Here is a 20,706-nt window from a genome sequence, read left to right as displayed (position 1 = left end):
CTAGAGAATATAATGCAGTTCTAGACAATACATTTGAGGGATGTCTTTCTTTATAAGAGCTCTTTTAAAGACTGATTTTGGGGAGGAATTGGGAAAACCTAGCCACTCTGTTAAAAGGGATAGAAGGGCAATGAATTCTACTGTAGGATCTCTTCTTTTGCTGACTCAGTGAAGACACATTTGTCATTCAAAGACAAATTAGAAAAGGGCATGGATCGTGCTACATAGATGCTTAGTCTCAGTTATCAGCCAGGTACAGGCAGCTTCCAACACATCTACCTCCAAGTGCATCTGAAAAAAAGGCAATCTCTTCTGGTGGATGTGGACAGAACGTCTTTGTCAAAATTTCAGTTTGAGCAAATACTGCAAAGCGGTTTAGCACAGGGAGGATTTGTCCCTGCAGAAATTGACACAAATTCCTTTAGGACAGGGGCAGCCACCCCAACCACATAGCTGGGATTGCCAGCAGATAGAATTAGGAAAACTGGAAGATAACACTGTGGCCTAATGTAAACTCTTAAATCTGCTGTAAACAGAGCGGTAACATTGGCACATGATAAAACTGGTATCTGTCATTGCACTCCCAGAAGCAGGTGTAGGGAAGGACAAGAGACATGAGTGGATCTTTGTTCATCCCTGTGAATTTGGGTTGGGGAAAAAGCAAGCTGACAGAAGCTGTGGCAAATAGCTAACATTATAGTGACGGAGGGCAAGCTGGAGCAATCACCTAGGAGGGAATAATGGGAGATCAAGTGGAAGGGCCTAGTCTGAGGTTCCTGCTACGTGCATGGTGCAACTTGGAGTAACAGGCTTGAGAAGGCAGCACTCCTGGACTGACAGAAAAGCCCAGTACCCACAAAAGCTGTTTTCTAAAAAGTTTTTGACATGCCTGCTGAGACAAGGCACATTGTTAAGAACATATACACACAATTTTCAAAAACATGGATAAGGAAATAGGAACTATTATAGACTGAAGTTTAGGGATAGGTCTTTTTCCTTCTTTAGCTTTGGAGAACAACCACCGCCACGCAGCACAGGGCTGCCCCTAACAAGCCCTCTTGGGTCCAGACAGGGTCCACAGAGAGGCAGTTCAAGTGCATCTGGACTGTGTTCACAGAGTTGCAAGTGCCAGGAGCGGGGTGTAACGCGATGCTCGTGGTCCAGTGGAGAATCAGCCCTCCGTGGCCTATTAGCTCTGACCATAGGGGACTTGAACTGACTCAGTGGGGAGACCCTGACATGATTCCTGCTCCCTGGTACTCTGGGGAAGCTCCCCAGGCAGTCACAGCAGAGCGCAGATTCTTGGACATCATTTGGGTCTGTACAGGACACAGCCAAATAATCCTTCCCAACCCAGTTTTGAAAACACAATACAGAGATGACGACTAACTCTGCAGGAACTTGCTTGGTAATGTTATGGTCGCCTCTAGCCAGAGCACATAGCCTGGTAGGATCCCAACTGACTCTTCCAGATTTATTCCTGTGTCCCTCCATCACTTTCCCTGTGTTCCTGCAGGAGAGGTTTGCTCTCTCTCAGAACAGAGCCTAGGAGAAACATCAATATTGAGCGAAAGCTAATAAATCCACCCACAGCACCCATCAGCACTATGCAGAGGCATGCTTACAGCCTTGCAAGAGCTAGTCCTGACCTGGCTGTAACAACACTATATCAGAGCTAACAAGCCCTGTCTGACTAGTTAAAAAGGGAGCAGAGCATCTTCCAAATGACAGTATTTCTTAGCTTCCTAGTCTTTTGGGGGATTTTGTTTGTTTGTTTTTTTAATTTTTTAAAAATTTAATTCTTATTCTCAGGTCTGGAGATAAACAAGTCTCCATGTTGGGATGTACTACTTAAGGCAGCTTCTCCCTAGGCTTGGTAGTTCCAAATCATGTTGACACAACTGCAACTTCAAGCTAGCATCTCCTAGCTGTGTTGTAGGTTACCACTTTATTCCCTGGGCTGGGCAAGCTCAGCAGGCTGTAACTGTTTCCAGCTGGCTGGGAGGAAGAGGAGCCTGGTTAGACAGCAGTGCTCCCAGGCCTCTGAAGGAAGAATAACTTGAGTTTGTATCTTCACTCAAAAGCCCCAAGGACCAGCTCTTTTCTTCTTTCACTACCTGTGCTCCTTCCAAGGACTTCAAAGCACACACCATAAAACAGGGATGGGATGGTCACTAGTACATACAAAGAGACTATTAGGCATTACCACGAGACAAGTAAATAAAGACAGTGTTTAGTAACTGGGGAAAAAAAAAATAAAATTAAGAAGAGTATGGCCCGGCATCACAGCCAAGGAACCTGGCATGCCAGCTACTAAAAGGCCACATGGAAGTACTGCAATTAACCTTAATTCATGGGATGAGATTTTCAGGAGGGTTAGGTATCCAGTGACAATGTTTAAAAAGTAAATGCGCAAAGTAGTAATGTGCTGCCAGAACTGTAACAAAAAGATTGCATAAAAGTTATGCATTATGGATGATTTAGCAATATCATAGATAGCATAGGCTCCAGCAAAAAGAGTGAAATCATCCCTATCTTCCCATTTGTCGGCAGAATTTTAACAAGGGGCTCCTGGGAGCTCTTGGGGGCTCCTCCATGGCTCAACAGACAAATTAACTCATCAAAGGGAAGGTAGGGATGATTAACTAACAAGAGCCCCCTCCAGCCCATCACTGGCACATGGTTATTTCACCCAGATGGTGTTCACCTACCTGAAACTGGTAATGACAGTCTCAGATTGGATTTACAGAAAAACATAGATAATAAGGTGCTGCAAGAGTGACATGATAGGAGTTATTGGTCTGTGATGCTCTAGACTGTGCCAGAGGCAGCAGAGCTGTTTTGTAATGTTAGCCTCTGTTTTGTAACGTTATCCTCTCTGCCCAAGAGATTTCCTACTGCAAATGGGAGACTTGGTCTCCAGAGAGGCATTTGACCTGACCTTTCCTATACAAGAGTGGGATCAACAGCAAAGAAAATGACAAGAGATGGCAACACTCCCATCACATACAAGCAGTTGCAGTTTGACACCCTTTCACTGGAAATGGATGAATGTCTCTGTAGCGTTAAGGACCATGCGATATTTTCCTATACCTTAGAAAAAAAAAGCACAAGTTTTTCTGGCTTTTCTCCAGATGCAATTGAGGTGACAATTGGTAGTGTTTTGCCTGATATCTTCATACTAGTGTGAAGAGCGCTTGTTGGGCTTTTAAGGACAGTCAATACAGCCAAGAAAATCCACACCAGTCCTGGTGGGCGGAAAAAAGTAAAGCAAACACAAAACCAGAAAAAGAATTTTAAAAATGCATAAGTTTCCCCCAGATAGGTAGAAATAAAAGCCTCTTGCTCCTTTTGTGCATGCCCGGAGGGTCAAATGCCTTACAGGGCACATCCAACCAGATGTCAATAAGCATGCACTTAGCTTTTTGTTTATTAAAATAATTGCATGTGCATCCTTTTTTACCTGACAGTTTTGAGATTTCACCAGTCTGACAACAAGCCTGTGAAAATGGACAAGCTAAGGACCTGTGTAAGCTAAGACTAGCCCAAGAGGTACGTTTCCTTATATGAAAATTTGACATGAAAACCGAGGCCAGACTGAGAACACTTTTCATAGCCACTCATCTTCCTCTGAAAACTAGGATTTGGCCGTGATGGGCTTCTTGCTATATACAGACATGCCTCCTGGAGATTCTATAGTTGCTTAAGACTATAGCGTAAGATTTTCCAAATGGGATCAGGAACTCATTACAGTCCTAATAAAGTGTCATTTTAAGGGAGGAGAAGCAGCAGCAGAGGAACACGGAAATAATTCCTCAACTTCCTGCTTTAGGTGGCCCTGCCTGAGCAGGTGGGGCTGGACTAAATGAACTCCCAAGGTCCCTTCCCACTTCAACCATTCGGTGATTCAGCGAAGCCCTCCCCTGCTCCAAGTTCATTCTTCACCCTTTGCCAACCACACTGTCACCTGCACTACCTGGCTGCCCACACCTCACCAACAAGGCCTCCTGAAGTGGAGACAATAGACCCAAGGTCCTCTTCACTCAGTCTCAACCCACAGGGCCTGGCAGACTGGAGCACATTATAGCTAGATGCAGCAAGTCAACTGATGCATATTTAAAAAAAGAAATAAATCCTGAATACTAGAAAACTTCTAAAACTCTCATCATACCTGCTTTTCCTTAGGGTCACTGACTGCTCTGTGGAAACGTGCAAGCTTGCAGCATTCTCACCAAAGTCAAAATCCCAGTGAGAAGTCTCACTTCCGTAACGTTTATTACCTGCACTCTCTGATGCAGTTCCTGAATTATTATGTCACTGCTTAAACAGCAACTTGGGAGAACAATTGGTTTTCTCACAAAGGTTTAGGAGTACTTTCAGAAACAATTTTGAGTTCCCTCCAGGAGAAACTACCATTGTTTCTTCTAGCAGCTCACGGGGAAGCAGAACATTCCTCTAACCAGACCAATCCTCCAGATAACCAAGTTATCACCACTTCCTTGCAAGTAATCTCTTGGGTGAGAAACAAGTTTTCCACCCAATTTCTCTATTTTCACACAAGCGTATCTCCTGTAGGAGAGATTTGCAGTCCATCAGACCACTTGATGGACTGTCCCTCCAAATCCCTATAAAGATTTAATATTGCTGAGCCCTCAAGGGGCAGATAGAGCAGACTGAAGTGTAGAGGTGTAGGAAGTTCTCTCCGCCCGTTTGACACTTCTAACCCTGTAATGTGCTCAGAAGGGCTGATCCTCCTGAACTTCATGTGATGAGCTAGATGGCTGTGAGCAGCTCAGGCAACTCAAAGCTGTCATAAATCAACAAGTCAACAACACTTGCCCAAGGCTGCCACCACGGCTTCTCACAGAAAATACTCTGTTGTTCTGATTATCGTCTTAGTGATTAGAAGTACCCATTATGGACCAGCACCCCATTGTGTTACTCACAGTAAAGCACAAAAGCACAGATGCATGTGAGGAAATTGAAGTGTTATTCCAGAGTGCCACACAGCTCAGGCTTCACAACAACACCAAAATCTCAATAGGTTTTGGTTTTGTGCTTTCATAAACAAAACCCAGTGATTACTGCATGTGGTAAAAAGCAAACTCCAATCATGGCCCTTCAGACTCATCACCACCACAAAGTGCTAATTAATTTCTCAGTCATTATGAAGAAAGGCTGTTGCTCCGTTGTGTCAGAACAGAAAACTCAGCCAAAGCCACCAACTATGTGTTGCAAAGGGGCTGATTTCCACAGAGACCTGAAACCAGTCTGCGTGGCTGAGCATGCGTAGATGCCCATGTGTGCCGAAGCTGCAGTCTGTCACTTGCAAACACAGGCGTTAGGATCCTGTATGCACCTGCACAAAGCTATCAAAATAAAACCCAGGCACTGGAGAAAAAAAGGCCCAAAAAGCTGGCCAGGGCGCTCTTCCAGAAAAGGTTGCAAATTTCTGGTGCATCTGAGTATTAACCACTGTAGAATAACAAGAGCTACAAGTGGATAAGCTTTCACAGACACACATACACACACATATCTTCCTTGTATTTTTTTCTGCTCATGGGGAAAAAAAATTGTTCGACATGATCCAATACCAAAACTTTCTCCCTGCAAAAAATTTGCTCCGTGCAATTTCCTTCTCCTGACGTACACATGCACAATAGATTAGCAGCACTAAGAAAAAAAAATTCCTAAATTAAGCCTTGCTATGATTTTATCCTTATGTAATGGCATGGGCCTGAGTTAATGTTAAGTGGGATGGGGCAGCAGGGGAAGAGCATGCCAGGGTTAAGATGGAGCATTTAGTAGCAATTAGCAATGATGCACAGTGCAAAAATAGCAACAATAAAAAAAAAAAGGAAAGAGGTTATACTAGAAATAAAACCATTAAGGGAAATAAATTTAACAGTTTAGCCAATTAGCATTTGTCCAAGAAAGGCAAACTTTCTGTTGCCATTGTTAAGCAAATGGGGAAGAAAAAACCAGAAGACTGTTATCAGAAATATTTACTTCCCACTAGCAATGACTCTGGGAATGTTTTTCTAACAAAAGACAGCGCCACTGTCCCACTTTTTGTGACCCTCTCTGCAGTTCTAGGGAGAAAATATTTAGTTCAACATTATCGTAAGCTAGAATATGGCTCTATTTATGTGACAAGTTGACAACATACAATTTCATGCTTGTTGAACTGATCTGTGTTATATATTCAGTGCGAATATTATGAAGCCTCACCATTATAAATATGAAACAGTATACACTTATTCAAAATAACTCCAGCAGTAGCAATTTATAGCTTGGTTGTTTGCGTGCTTATGAAGTCCAAATGCCACCTTAAGAAGCTGCATCTCACTAAAACAGATGTGGAGTGTGACTGTGACCAAAGTGGATTTAAGATGACCTCTGTGAAAGGAGGCTATTACATTTTGGTGTGTATGGCAGCTGACACCAGTTTGTATTTAGATATGTAGCCAGTGGGAACACAGTGTAACACGGTGTCCTCAAGTGCTGGTTTTAACAGGGGCCAAGACATTTGTCTAATGATCTAATTAGCTTACTACTGTTCTGGTGAGAGTTAGTCTTCCCTCTTGCAAAAAGGACAGGTGCTCAGCAGAGCAGAGACACGATGAGTATCTCAAGCCATGGCTGCTCCACGTGAAATATCTCCTTAATGGGACTGTGAAGGGGATCAGTTGCGTTTTGACTGCGCGCCTGGGGAATGGTCTTGGTGGCCTCATACATCAAACAATAAGCTCTCAAAGCAATTGTTTTTTGCTTATTTGGGGCTTCTTTCCTGCCTGAAGGCTTCAACCAACATGCAAGGTTCCTGCATTAAAACAGAGACGTGTTTCGACAGTTTGTAGTTTGTCCAAGTGGGAAAGAAAAGGGAGCAGCAGCACACCTTGCTAACACTAGATACAGAGCATTTGCATAAACTCTTCCCAATTACATAGCAGCTGGTTCGAGTAAAATAAATTCCACTTACTGCTTGAGCCTTTTTAAATGTCAGCATAGCTAGTCATAGATTATAGTTCACATACATCATCCCCATAGATGTAATGTTATTGTGCTGGTCTCCTATTTAGTAGATGGAGAAATCTGAGTCAGGCCAGAGACACTGGAAAAGGTAACACATTCAAACACCCAAGAAACGTGACATTGCTCCATTAGGAATATAAAAATTCTGGCACTTTCACTCAGCCTCCGCTATTTTCTTCCCCTGGAACTGAGGGTCTTTCTTCTAGTCTCACAAGCGGTTTTTATGACATATTGTTACCTTTTATTGTTCTTATAAAGTTTCCTATCCCAAATCTGCATCTTTTGCCTTTTATGTTTATTGATGTATTAAACCTACAATGTTGTCTGTTTCCGTACTAAATCTATCCTGTAACCACATACTGTACATTCATTTCTCTAGGACCTCAGTAGCTCTTATCTGTTTGCTTTTATGATCTCTTATGAACTGCTAGGAATAGCAATTTGCAGTGCTGTTTGTAAAGTCATCTCAGCCTGAACTCAGCCTTCCCCTGTTTTGCCATACAGCGATACTCTGCAGTGAAATCCCATTTGCCATAGAAGCATTTCATTACAGGATGCATTTTAGAGGGACGCAGGTTCCCAAGTACCCTACGTGTGCTTATCATGTAAAACATTCAATGTGTATGAATCTGAATTTCAAAAAAACCTACTTATTAGAGCAGGAAACTACATGTTGACACAAGATGGTCCTGTGCTACCTTCAGATTCACCAATGTGCTGCCCACTCTACATTACTGCCCAGAGCTATGTAGTTGTGCTCTCTGAGGCCTCAGACATGCTGCTATGCCATTCACCCAATCTCAGTTCTTTTAAGCACTTTGATAAGCTTTATTCTGCCATTATACCATCTAGAACATTAAACACAATGTTTAAGTTCTATGTTAAATCACAATCAGTTCCTATTAACTGTTCCAAGCTCCTCATTTTTATCAACAGTTACTTTATTAAATCCTTAATAATATAGATGGAATAGTTAGTTAATTTGTGTGTTGAGCCATGGGTGTTAATTTGTAAACATAATAACATACTGCAATCATTTGCATAATAGCATTTTAATCTTTTTAGTAAAAGCTGTAATTCCCTACAAAGTACGCTGCAGTAGAAACTAAGTGACTATTGGTAATAATAAAAAAGGCCTTAAAATTCTGATCCTATTATAGTGTTGGAACATACCCAAACTGCTACCATAATCTCTGAAATGTTACTGTTCTCTGATTTAGGTGTCTGTGTCAAGAATAAAAATGAAGTATAACTGGTAGCAGTAGACTATTTCCTAAATGTAATTTAGTATTCACTAAGCACCAGCACTTTGCAAATAGCTCTGAGGCTTTCCTTCAAAGTTCAGAGCTCTAGTTATGCATATTGTGTGAGGTACACCATGCAGCTCACCTCCAGCCTCTGTTGTGCTGAATAGATGGCTATGATAAATCATGCTGATTTGGCACTGAAGGGCATCAGCCATCAAGGATTTGACTACTATGTCTTTTTTTCCCTGAGATTATATCTCCTTGAACTGCCTGCCCTGGGCTACTAGTTTTGGAGAAAATTAAAAAGTGGAAAAAATGCTAGGGGAGGCCAGTACAGAAAGTCTATATAGGCTCAGCTCTCTGGAAACCCATTAACACCAGTCACAAGACTGGCAAAGAAAACATTGGTGGTTGTTTAAAAGTCAGGCCAAGTCATTTTACGCAAGATCTGGTAATTCATTAATCAATCTGGCTGCAAACCTTGAATGAATAACCTGAAATAGTGAGAGTCTGGCTGCACCACAGTACATGAGGGAGTTTATAATGTGAACCAATGCAAATTACCCTGGTGATGTTTAAGGCTCCCCTCTACCCTCATCATCTTCCTGATGCAAACCCTTCCAAATAAATAAGAAATCATTTATCTCCATGAACTTCCCTGCTGCCAGGGGCAAGACAGTATGCATTTCATTATGCATCTCCTTCTCTCCCCACATTCTCATTGCTTGTAATACAGGGGTTTTTGGCAGCCTACAATAAAACATCGTAGCCTATTTAGGCTTTCCAAATACACAGCACATAGCACAGTCTTGAAAAGTAACCTGGGCTACACCTATGCAAAACAATTAAAAATAAAGTCATGAAAGATGATGAGCATCTCTCTGGAATACAGAATTATGTAAATAAATGAAATCCACAGAAGGGCAAGCAATGTGGGTTTTCTGAGGTCTTTTTAAAGGCTAAAAAAAGTGTTTTGCCAAGTATGAGAATACCACACTTTTACAAATCTTTCTGATTTTACACAAGTTCATTACACTTTAACAGGTTATTGCCTATCTATGAGCTGCATTTTCTCTTAACATCAGTTGAGTTATTTGTAAGCAATGCCAACAAAGAGATATATCCACCACAGACATCTTCTCTCTCCATAATTCTAGGCATGGGCCATAAATAATTTTAAATATGACTAATCTTACACGATAGGGTACGGTATATTTGAAGAAGCTTCAGGGGACAACAGTTTTCGTGAACAAAAAGCCTTCTCACTCGTGCCACATTAAGTTGTATGGTTGTTCATGTTTTCACATAGCATTGGCTTTGAGAACGAAAAACTAATCACTTTGATTTTCTAAAAGTAGCCAAATCAGTTTTTTACAAATACAATTTTTTAAAGTCTAGTTCTTCACAAAACCAAATCATGAAAGTGAATGATGCAGTGAACCACCTAAATAACTGGTCTTGGGTGACTTGTTAACTATTTACTTGCATGAACTTGTGTCAATAGACAGTGCCCTGAGGGGCCAGAACTCCTTCATTTTATCTTTCCAGTAGTCAGAACAACAGGCAAAGAAAACTAGGTGAAAACCAGAAATGATCAAGCTCTGAATAGAAAGAAATCAACTTGATTGATAATAGGCATATGTACACACACTGATAAGAAGAGCCTCTGCACTGGGGCAGATGGTACAGGCTTGATTTGGGACTATTACAGTTACACTGGCATGTGAGTAGAATAACGCAGTGATGAATTGGGTGTGTCTACAAAATACTAGTGTATTTTAGCACCAGGGTGAAGGCCAGTATCTCATCACACCTAAGTGGATGAGAGCAGGGATTTATACTCAACAGTTACATACTATCTAGACTAATTGGACCTTTATCTTGCTTGGCTCCTGGTTGCTACTAGAACTATTAATAATTTCTAGTCCGTGAGACTCTCAGTGTCACTGGGAGTGTCTAAGCTTGTGGGTGCTCAGCTCAAGCAAGCTTCCAGGAACACGATTTGCAGAAAGCCTGAAAATTCACTTTCTGAAATACAAACCTTTCTTAAAAAAAAGTGCACCAGAGACATCCAGGAACTTTGTGAAGGGATTTGAACACTGGCCCTCACCTAGACCATGCCACATGTATTGCATTAATACCTCAAAGGAGAGTGTGCTTCATTCAAGGTTAGGTTTGGCAATTAAAACTGTACGGCTTGTGCAATTAACGCTGCTCTTGTACTTCCCGACATTTGTTTGCCATTCTAGTTCTTTCCCTTCCACCCCAAACAGACTGTATTTCTATTTTTGTACGACAAGGCCTCATCTGGAAGCTTAAGTTAGGTAAAACATGCTACTCCCATGATGATATGAGAGAAAAAGAGAAAAAAAAAAAGTTATTTTCCTTAAAAAGAAAAGCCAATGCAGATCAATATGGAAAAATCTAGAGGTTACCAAATGGGAAACTGCACAAAACTTCCATTCTCTCAGCTAAAACAAATAGTTCCTCGCAGAGTATGTGAGATAGATAGTCTCTGGAGGAAGAAGACATCTTCTTCTGTTCTTGAGCACCCCCAGTCGTCACATTACAGAGCGGCAGAGGCGAGAAATAGTGCAAGGTATCCAGCTGCATGATGGAGAATGGGGACAGGGTTAATGTATGGGAGGAGAAAATAACTGTTTCATTCCCATCCTCCTAGGCCAAGCGACCAAGAAATGTAAATATAACAGACTACGAAGCTGAAAATAGTCTAATTTTGTGTGCAGTATTGCAAAATGCTACTAGGGCACAACTTGTCCCTACAGGTAAGTATGGGCCAAGCTGTGCTGTCAGAGACAGCAATGCAACCTGCAACTGCAGCCGATGAGTGCAAGGAAACGCAGGCATTTGCAAAGAGGACAACAGAATTTGCCTGTTAGGAAAGCAGAGGTGTATTTCATTTCCAAACCATTATTTCTGAACTATTAGTTGCTGCCTACTTGCATTCCCCCAGCTGCATACCACATATTTCTTCACACTGGGGCTGCTCATCCTCAGACGCACCCAAACGTGCCTGTGAGAGGTTACACGTAATGACCAGTACCTCATGTCACCATCTCCCAATGAGGTTAAGTACAAGCCTATCTGGTCTTGCTGTTTGCAACATGCTTTGATTTTCAGAACGGGAATTGTCTCATATAGGAAGTGACAATTCCTATACAAGGCGTGTAGGGGAATCGCCTCTACCTATCCGAGACAATTTTGTACTCGGCAGCTGTGGCCACCAGTGCAGCCAGGCAGGTACTCACAGGGCAAGCAACAAGCCTGTGGTCAAGTTCCACTGGTTTTACTGGAACGATTTGTGTGTTTAGAGTTGGTAGATGCTTAATCATATTACTTATCTGGAACTTATACTTTGAAAGTCTGCATCTTCAACTGATTTTTCCAAAAGGAAAATGCCTCTGCATTTGGCTTTTAATGAATGAGGAAAAATAGACCTCCTTGGTTATAAAAAAGGCAAAGCCACTCTCTACCACGCTAGCTGCAAATCTGTCCCCTGCCTCCCTGCTACTGACCATCCAAACCTACACTACCCTGCCCGAGGCGGTACAACTGCAATTCAAGAACAAGACAGGGTTTGGAAACTTTGTAAAACAAGGCGCGGAACATTACACAACTAATGAAAAAAGAGGGCCTAAGCACAGGGCTTTGCAGGGCTAATTTCATTTTGATTTGAATAAAATTCATTCCAAGTTGCTTGGGTGTAAATGATAGAAATTGAACAGAGAGGACCAGTTCTACTGTCAGTTACACTGGTATAAATCCAGAGTAACTTCATCTGCATCAGGGAGATCTCCGTGGGTTTAGTGCTTTATACAAAAAAGAAGAATTTCATTCAAGACATCTTAGGTAAGCATTTTACTATACTGTTTCAGTTAATCTTTTCCAGCCTGTAAACTCCACTGGGATCGTTCGGGGCTTCCCCAAGCCAGCAGGCCAGCCATACTTCCGGGAGCTGTGGTACCTGCCGTGTGAGAGGCAGCGCGCGTGGCTTGCTGTTGCACAAGGTCTTCCTGCCAACTAATCAATTTATTGTCCAATTTCCCAGTGAGTGGACGATCTATGGCATCTCCTATCATCAAGGAGGGAAGGAGGTTAGGGTTCAGGAGGGGCACGGCTGCGCCATAACCACGAGGCGGAGAATCGTGAAGGCTTTACACAACAAAAGAAAGAAGACTGGAGACAGAGATAAAGAGACAGTAACCCTCCTCTCGTACACCCTGATCCTCAAGGCAGAATTGTAAAGAAAATATTTAAATCTCTCTACCACCCTTCAACTTCTACTTTAGGACTGCTCTCCACCAGGAGATCTATGAAACACTCCAAACGATGTGCTGGTTCCTGAGCTACTGACAGCCCTCACTGCCTTCTCTGCCACATCCACTCTTTTTCTCCCCTATACATCAAGTACGAGGACCTCTCAATTTGTGTGCAAGTGCCTTGCACGGTAAGGCTCTGAGTGGTAAAAACCTTTACTAGAAATGCTCCAGCTTGTTATCAGCTAGCTACTGTGCTGCACTCCGCTGCTTGCCGGGGAATGCAAGTGAAGGCAACAAACATGTTTCGACTTTTGTTTTTCTTTGTAGCTGACAACTGTGCAATTCCTCGTCGTGACGCCACAGGGCAGTACGCTCTAGGCACTCTTTAGCTATTTCCTATCAAAAGTTCCATTTAATTCTTTTCAAGGCTTTTTTCCCCCCCTCTCTCCAGATCGCAGGCCTGGTTTTGATCATGAGGATTAAGGGTGCCTGTCAGAACCCGTAACGCACATCACCAAGTTTGCTGTCTCTGAATGGGGGAAAAATAGTAAAACTGTTGTCCACCAGGCTAAAAAAGATTAGAAAAAAAGCAAGCAAGGACTTTGCAACATGCACTTGCATCACCTTGCCTTACCTCGAATATATTGGCGGGTTCATTGCTGTACTGATTGGAGATGATCTCTGACTGGTCGCTGTACCACTTGAGTCCTCCCAGAAAGCTGTCTGCGTCCAGGTCGTTCACATCTAGTTCGGAAAGGTCAAGTTCTGGGAGATCTGGACAAAGAGGCTGGTCTTCGCCAACCAGAGCAGCACACTGCAGGAAACAGCAACACAGAAATAGTTTCATTAATTACCAGGAATCTATTAACTTTAATATCATGTGATAAGAATTAAGCCTCGATTAAGCAATGGCACAGGGTCACTAGAATTGACTTTGTTTTCTGGGAAAAAAAACCCACTGAGTATTAGATTGGTTAGCTCTATGCAGGTATGCAAAGGGGAGGGGGAAACAGTGGGGCATAAGCTGCCTTCTCTATCACATCTCTGTCCAGGGGCAACGACTTTCCTTCTCCCTATACTCTTTGACAACAATTGTGTTCAAAGCTTTATTAAATCCAACAGCAGAGGCCAAAGCATGGCCTTATTCTCCTGCTTCAGAGCAAACCAGTGCAGGTAGAAGTTACAGATGAATACCTCTGGGCAAGGTCTGTCACGCATTTCCTGATGCATTCAGGTTAAAGAGGCACAGCCTGTTACAGCCTTCAGCCCTGGAGGCTAGCTCAAGCTGGAGATAGTCACACTTTCACTTCTACAGATCCTCACCGTAATCCTTGAGGTCAGTCATGATGGTGGCTACCATGCGGACACAAAAAACTATAGGTCAGTGATGCTGCTGTGCTCCTTCCCCAATGCGCTCCATGCACAGACCACAGCCACCCAGTTCCATGTCAGAGTCCTGGCAACAGAAGTGCATTCTGAAATATCCCTATATTCACCTTTGGGTGACAGGCATAGTTAGTTCACGCAGCCTTTCTCCTGCTTGGTGTGAACACATATATTGGCCCAGCCAGTTTCCTAAGTGTCCCCAGACAGGGGCTGCAGTGAGGGAACCAAACGGGTTCTCCTCCTCTGGCAGCCTCTGATTCAGGAATCCTAACGTAGAGGGTCTGTGAAACATTTTGTTTGAGGTAGTAAACGAAGTCTAGTCTGCATGGATCCTCTTCAGCAGTGCAAAATGTTTTTGTCTCCACGACTTACAAAGAGAGTAGTGATAAATACAAATAAACCCATATGCTAGTATGAAGCTAGATAGGGTATTGACTGACCTACTAAGCAAGAAAAAATTAATAGTACACATCCACTTTAGCATGGCAATTGAAATGTTAGAGTATCCACCAAAACCATTTCCTAATTATGGAAAACACATAGTAACAGCTTGGCAAAGAGCAGAGTCCCATACGTCAATGCTGCTCGATTAAGCAATTCCTCCTGCACTGTACCACATACCCTTGTAACTCATCTCTGAACATCTACGTTGATATGGGTATACTGCAAAACACACATAAAGCTGCAAAGGCACCAGGCGTTGAATGGTTAAAAGCCATTTAAAGTTGACTGAGTCTAAGTAAGTCAGTCGCCTCAGTCTTTCCACCTTGAGTATTTCTAGCACTGTGTTAAGGATAGCCAACAGCAGGTCCTCCTTGACTCCCGTCAGTTGACTAGGTGGTTTGAATGATTTCCCAACTTCTGTTTGGACTGAAGTCAACCCAAAAAGCACCACCTTCTGAAGACAGATGTCTGTAGGGCACTAACACAGTGTCCTCGGATGTGAATTGCTCAATACCTGTTATGTCACTCTCTCAAGGACCGCCTTTTACAATAATGCAAGGGAGAGCTGCTGAAGGTGCATTTCATTGAGGTTTTTATCCCTGGGAATCTCCATGCGTCTGCAGTGCACGGGCTGGATGCAGCAGCGCAGCCGTGAGCAAAGATTTTGTCTGTTGGCACAAAGACTCGGTGCAGCTGGTGTGAGCTATAATTTACCAGACAACTTCTATGTCTACCAGGACACTACGAGATAATCACAGAATAGGCCAAGGGGCAAGGGAGCCGAGATGCTGCAAAATGAGGCTCTGAAATAGCAGTTGCTTTTCTTCCTATTATTTAAGGGGCTGCAGAACTTTAAGAAGTCAAAACCCCACTTAAGTAATTTTCACTGCGCACAATTTTTTATCATTATTTTGGTCATAGGGGAAAAAAAAAAAGGAAAAAAATTAGAGAGTTCCCTCTTCTTTACTGCGAGACAACCTTCTGGCAGCAATCTTATAATGCAGAGATGACCTTTTTGATGCTTGGCCGAAATCTCTGATCTCATTAAAGGATAATCTAGTTTTTGACTGAAAAGGTAGATTCTCAGCATCATTCTCAGGTTTGTGTTGTGGAGGTCAGTAGCATATAACTGATACCGTAGACTTTTAAAGTATCCTGCTGATCTGTTACTGTTTTCGTTTGTAAAAATAGCTTCACTCTGTGAACCACCTACTTAAACATGTTTACTCTTGGTAATCTGCATTTTTAAGTTCCTACAGTGGGCTTTTGAAGTCACTTAAACAATGGTATTAAAAAAAAAATCGTGCTCATCGCAGCTTTCCTTTGCCCATTGTGACTGCAATGTCACCTAAAAAAATTTAATTGCTGAAATGAAGTACATATGCTCTTGCCAATGTTGACATGATAATAAAATCAATGTTTCTGAATATGACATTATGCTTCTAATCTGAGACACATTAGTAGCAAGTGTTCCTGTTATTAATTTATATTTGGCCTTTGGATGATGCCAGATTTAACACTCCAAGTCCTAAACCTGTCCTCATCTGACACGCTGATATTTACCGTTTGCCTATACATCTGTAACAGGTGCACCTGCATTGCTAGCATACGTTTTAGTGTCTTCCCATCGTTATTTGATATGATAGTTATTCCATAACTATAGCCTTAATTTTATAATAACATTTAGGAGGATAAAGCAGTCACTAAACACAAAAGGCTAATTACGGTGCGTTATTTCACTCCAACAGACTTTTTTTCTCTTAGTTCAGGCACAAACAATAAATTAGCTTAACTGCACTGACGATAATGAATCATTATAATTAAGTATAATTCTCCATTAACCTTTTGGACGTTTTTGTGCCTTTGAAGGTAAATTAAAAAAAAAAAAAAAAAGACTGGACTTGTGCCATATTAATTATATTAATGAAAAAATAATCTGTGTTTCATTTTTAACAAGTTTTTCAAACAGTCAAGGGGATGAACCCCAGAAAGAAAGAGAGACTTGACAGAATGTGTGTCATGTGGACTCTCTATCAATCTTCGCAACCTTACTGTACATCACCTTCATTAAGCTGTGAAGCACTGGGGACGCTGATCAGCTACAGTGATGCAGGCCTTTATTAAGCAACACGCCGTCCTGTCATTATGTGAGCGAGAATATAATACATTTTACGTTGACAGCAAACATTAATGATTCAAAAAATGAAAGCTGCCTCCAGTACCTGCCGCCTGTGATATTTTAGATCAGTAAAGGTGATCCCCCGAGCCAAAGCAGCATGCAGACGCTACTGTATTGCTATAGGAAGTGCAATGCAGGAGCACGTTGGTAAAATCCTACCCACAGTTAATCCATCCACCACAAAATTAATATTAAGATCAAACCTTTTTTTTTTTCTTTTTTTTTTTTCCCTGCACTGTGAAAAAGTCATTGACATAAATTATCTATTCTGTTACTAGCTTGAAATTACTGCAGGAACTCTAGTGATTAAAATAAATCTTCAGTATTTCCATATAAGCTGGTTCCTCAATCAGCTCCTAGCAGCATTAGGAATAATACATGATGGAAAAATGAAGCTTACGGCAGCTGAGACCCATGCTACAAGCCAGACAACAACCCACAGGATACTCCAGCTACTCAGAAACAATTAGGACTTTGGAGCCAGAAAGTCATCCACTTACAGCCTTGACTCATAATAGCTACAGGACATATGAATTATCCATATCTATTCCACTTTACCAAGAAATCAAAACAAGATAAGAGCAATTACAATACGCAAACAGGAATCAGTGGATACAATGGCAAGCTGCAAATATTTAAAACATGACAAAATGACTTGAGAATCCGCACGCATGCTCTGCCAGAGAGGAGAAATATACTGGAGAACATGGTAACGTTTTTACTTTAGCTGGGTAGCTCTCTACGGCATGAACATCTTATTTAAAAAGCATCGCCTGTAACCTGTTTTTCCCTCCCCCGTTGCCCGAGGGGAGCATTTTAAGCACTTATTCCAAGCTCGCAGCCAGAGGGTTAGTTCCTTTGAGCAGGTCTGTATTTGAGATTCCTCTCCATGGGGTCCAAAGAAAGTTTGCCTCGCTTCGCAAGTTGCCCGAACTTTCAGGTAACGCTCCATTTTGTGGAATGCAAACATGCAGAAATCCTCAAACCTCACTTTATACTCCAGAGATTACCAGGGAGCTGCTTGCTTTTGCTTTTTTTTTTTTTTCCTTTATGAATTGTAGCCAGCAGAAGCTGTGGATTTGATGTATTGCCGTCTATTTTTACACAAGCAGCAGCGGCGGCGGCGGCAGCAGCAGCGGCAGCAGCAGCAGTTCACACAGTCCTGCATAAACTCTATTCTCATGGTTCATCCTGTTGTCTCTGTTGTACAGTGGGATTTAACCATTTGTTGGACTACTCGGATCGACTGCGAACCCTGCTCTACGGGACATTAGCTACAGCGTCATTATTCCAGTATCACAAGAAGCAGAGAAATGTCTCCTTCCAGAAATCTCTTTTAAAAGCATCTAAAGCCAAACAACAGGGTATTCATTCTTGTGTGCGTGTTTGAATTCTGCAGCTGATAAACAAGGAAAAAGCCTTCGACAGAGCACAGTGAAACAAGCAATTAAAATATGAAGCTGTTGGTTAATTTTAACTTCTTTTTTGGGGGGTGGGGGGGTGGGGAAGAAATGGTAATCTTATTCTAAACAAACATGGCATTTTTCCAACCAGGCCACTAAACGCCACTGGAAAGCCTTCAGACACCGATTCATATCAATATCTTAGAGCATAAATATTGCATATGACAGGAAAGCTAGCCAGAGGCACATGAAAATAGTTTCCAACTGCAGGAGATACTGATGACAGGAGCTCAGCTTTGATTTGCTCGAGGCATCGCAGAGTAACCTTAAAATAGCAAACTTACTGGAGTTAAGATAAGATTCGGACTTGTTTGCAAAGTACGCCTCCTCGGCCGTCCTGCCGCCTCCCCGAGGAGCCCACCGGCCCCGCCGGCCGCCTGCGCCCCACACGCCGCCCACGCCGCGCGCCCCTCACCTCAAGATCGCTCCATACAGAGTCCTGGTTGCACATGTCCCACGCCATCCAGCTGCGGAGCAACGGCAGGAAAGCTGGCAAACTACAGTCCAGAGGCAGGCAGGCAGCAGACACTCATGCAGGCAATGAGACCCTCTCTGAGAGTGAACCGAAGGCACCTGTCTTACTACTGTTCCCCGTCACATGACAAAGCTATTAAAAAGTAGGCTGGGCTGTCACTCATCCAGCCTTCTGGTGCCGCTGCTCCAGCCTGTGACGTCACCCAGGGGCAGACCCAGCCTGAAGTGAAGTAAATCTTTGCAAAACCCGCTCAGACCTCGGCGGCCGCGGCACCACGCTGTGATTCAAAGCAGATTTCCATCCCCACCCCCAAAACTCTGCTCCTGCCATAGAACAGCTCCCATCCCTCCCCATCTTCTTTAATTTCTTGGCTTGCTTTCTTTTGCTCCCCCCCCCCCCCAAGCGAACAACAGGCAGAGCTGTGTTTATTATAAAGAAAAAGTGAAGTAACTCCAAGGCGAGCTACAGCCCGCTTACTCTGAATAGCCTGAGCCTAACCTTTGCAGCGCCCGTGCCGGCTCCCCGGCACTGTTTCCTTTGGAGAGGCTATCCCAGAGTTCGTCAAAAGTTACACCTTCCAGCATTTTTTTCACTCGGGGATCTTGCACCTCGCCAAGTATTTTGGTTAGGTTAATGGTTTTCGCCGATAATTGCGACTCAAGTTAGTTTGTTCACACCAAATGCATCAGCAGAACATGACCCCCCCCAAACCCCCCAGCATTTCTCTGGAATGGAGTAAGCATCTATAAAAAACATTCATACAGTTATCTCACCTGCTACAAGGAGGGAGCCTGATCCCGTTCCCAGCTAGATTACAGTATTTCTCAGCTGCTCTTTAATCACTTCTCTGTCTCAGTGTACTCCCCCTAAACCCCAGGGTTGTTAAAAGCAACTGCCACTGTCCTGCCCAGAACTGCTCTGACCCCCGCCTGTTTTCTCCTATAAGCATTGCTGCCTCAGGGTGCATTTCTGTATAAACATCGTGCACCAACCCCTCTGACCTGGACCCATCATTTTCTCATGGAAAATCAAAAAAAAAAAGCACTCGTCGTGTGAAAACCCGGACACGCTGTTAACAGAAGCGTCTCTTCGTCGAAGCCTTTCCCAGGCAATAGGCGCTGCTGCAGGTGCAAGTGGTTTATGGTGCCCCTTTGCACTGCATACACAACAAACTCCAGGTACCAAACTGAACTGCAAAACGTTGCCCACAACAAGGAGAAAAAACAAATATAAAGGTCTTGTTGAACTATCCCCACCTGCCCGCTTATTGTCTTAAGTTGCAGGTTTTTTAATTAGCTGGGTGCAAAACGTCTCGGGAAATGTAAGCGCTGGCTCCGTCGCGCTGGGCTACCAGTCAAAGTCACAAAACTATAATTGATCATCCTCCTTGTCATGAAATATTCATTTTCATTGTTATTTGCAAACTTGAGTATTCTAAAGGCTAAATGAATTCAATTATTATACAAGGCTACGGTGATTTTGCTGAGAGAAAAAATAAATAAAAAGAAGTACAGTTCTTGAAATAGCCTTTTTCCCACAGACATTGGAAACTTCAGAAATGGTAGGAGGTCTCAGATATATTCTTAGCTTATTTGTGTTCCCTTGTAATTCATTATTGCCAGTCCTGATAAAATGTACAGTTTTCCCAGCTTGTGCTTAAGTTGCAAATCACATCACACTGTCATATTTTCACCAAGCACAGATGACAAAAATGGCATTGTTTTTACTTTACTTAATTAAAAAAACCACAACAAAATACCCAATGACTACAGAAAGCCCTTCCTACAAATGATTAAATTAACGGTATTGCTTTGCTCTCATGACAAAAAAACCCCCTCATTTCCTTCCCAATTATATGCTGATTCAATGATAAAACTGCAGTAAATTATTAAGATCTGGGGCAAAGGTGAGTACCTCTACCCCCTGAACAGTCAACTGTGAAATAATGCTGGGCACCTGCCTGCCTGGAGTGGAGTTGGTTCTTATTAATTATTATCTGTGGATCCATGGCTGGTGGAATATTCTCCTTCAATACCTACTTATAATTGTGTTCATTGACTGTGCCGAATCCATCATCTGTTTTTTTTGAAGTTTCATTCACACCTTTTATAGAAATGTATTTACACTGGAACATTTCATATTGCTGTTTTGGATATTTTGACCTGCTCATGTTGTTTCTATTTTCTACATTTCCATT

The 20,706-nt window shown here is 42.5% G+C and overlaps 1 protein-coding gene across 3 annotated transcripts in view; it reads right to left on the bottom strand.

Moving 5' to 3' along the window:
* The window catches only part of PPARGC1A (PPARG coactivator 1 alpha), a 381,706-nt gene that overhangs the window by 48,780 nt on the left and 312,220 nt on the right, over positions 1-20,706 (bottom strand). For 2 of the 3 annotated variants that reach the window (XM_052780341.1, XM_052780344.1), the window contains exon 2: positions 13,197-13,376. In XM_052780341.1, the coding sequence (XP_052636301.1) occupies positions 13,197-13,376 (180 nt within the window). Of the gene's footprint in view, positions 1-13,196; positions 13,377-18,449; positions 18,646-20,706 lie in introns of those variants that run through there. The other variant, XM_052780342.1, reaches the window with a different exon arrangement.

Source organism: Harpia harpyja, chromosome 2 (assembly GCF_026419915.1).
Source record: "Harpia harpyja isolate bHarHar1 chromosome 2, bHarHar1 primary haplotype, whole genome shotgun sequence".
Lineage (NCBI taxonomy): Eukaryota > Metazoa > Chordata > Aves > Accipitriformes > Accipitridae > Harpia > Harpia harpyja.
The sequence above is the reverse complement of the archived record's forward strand: the minus strand, read 5'-3'. Positions and strand labels throughout refer to the sequence as shown.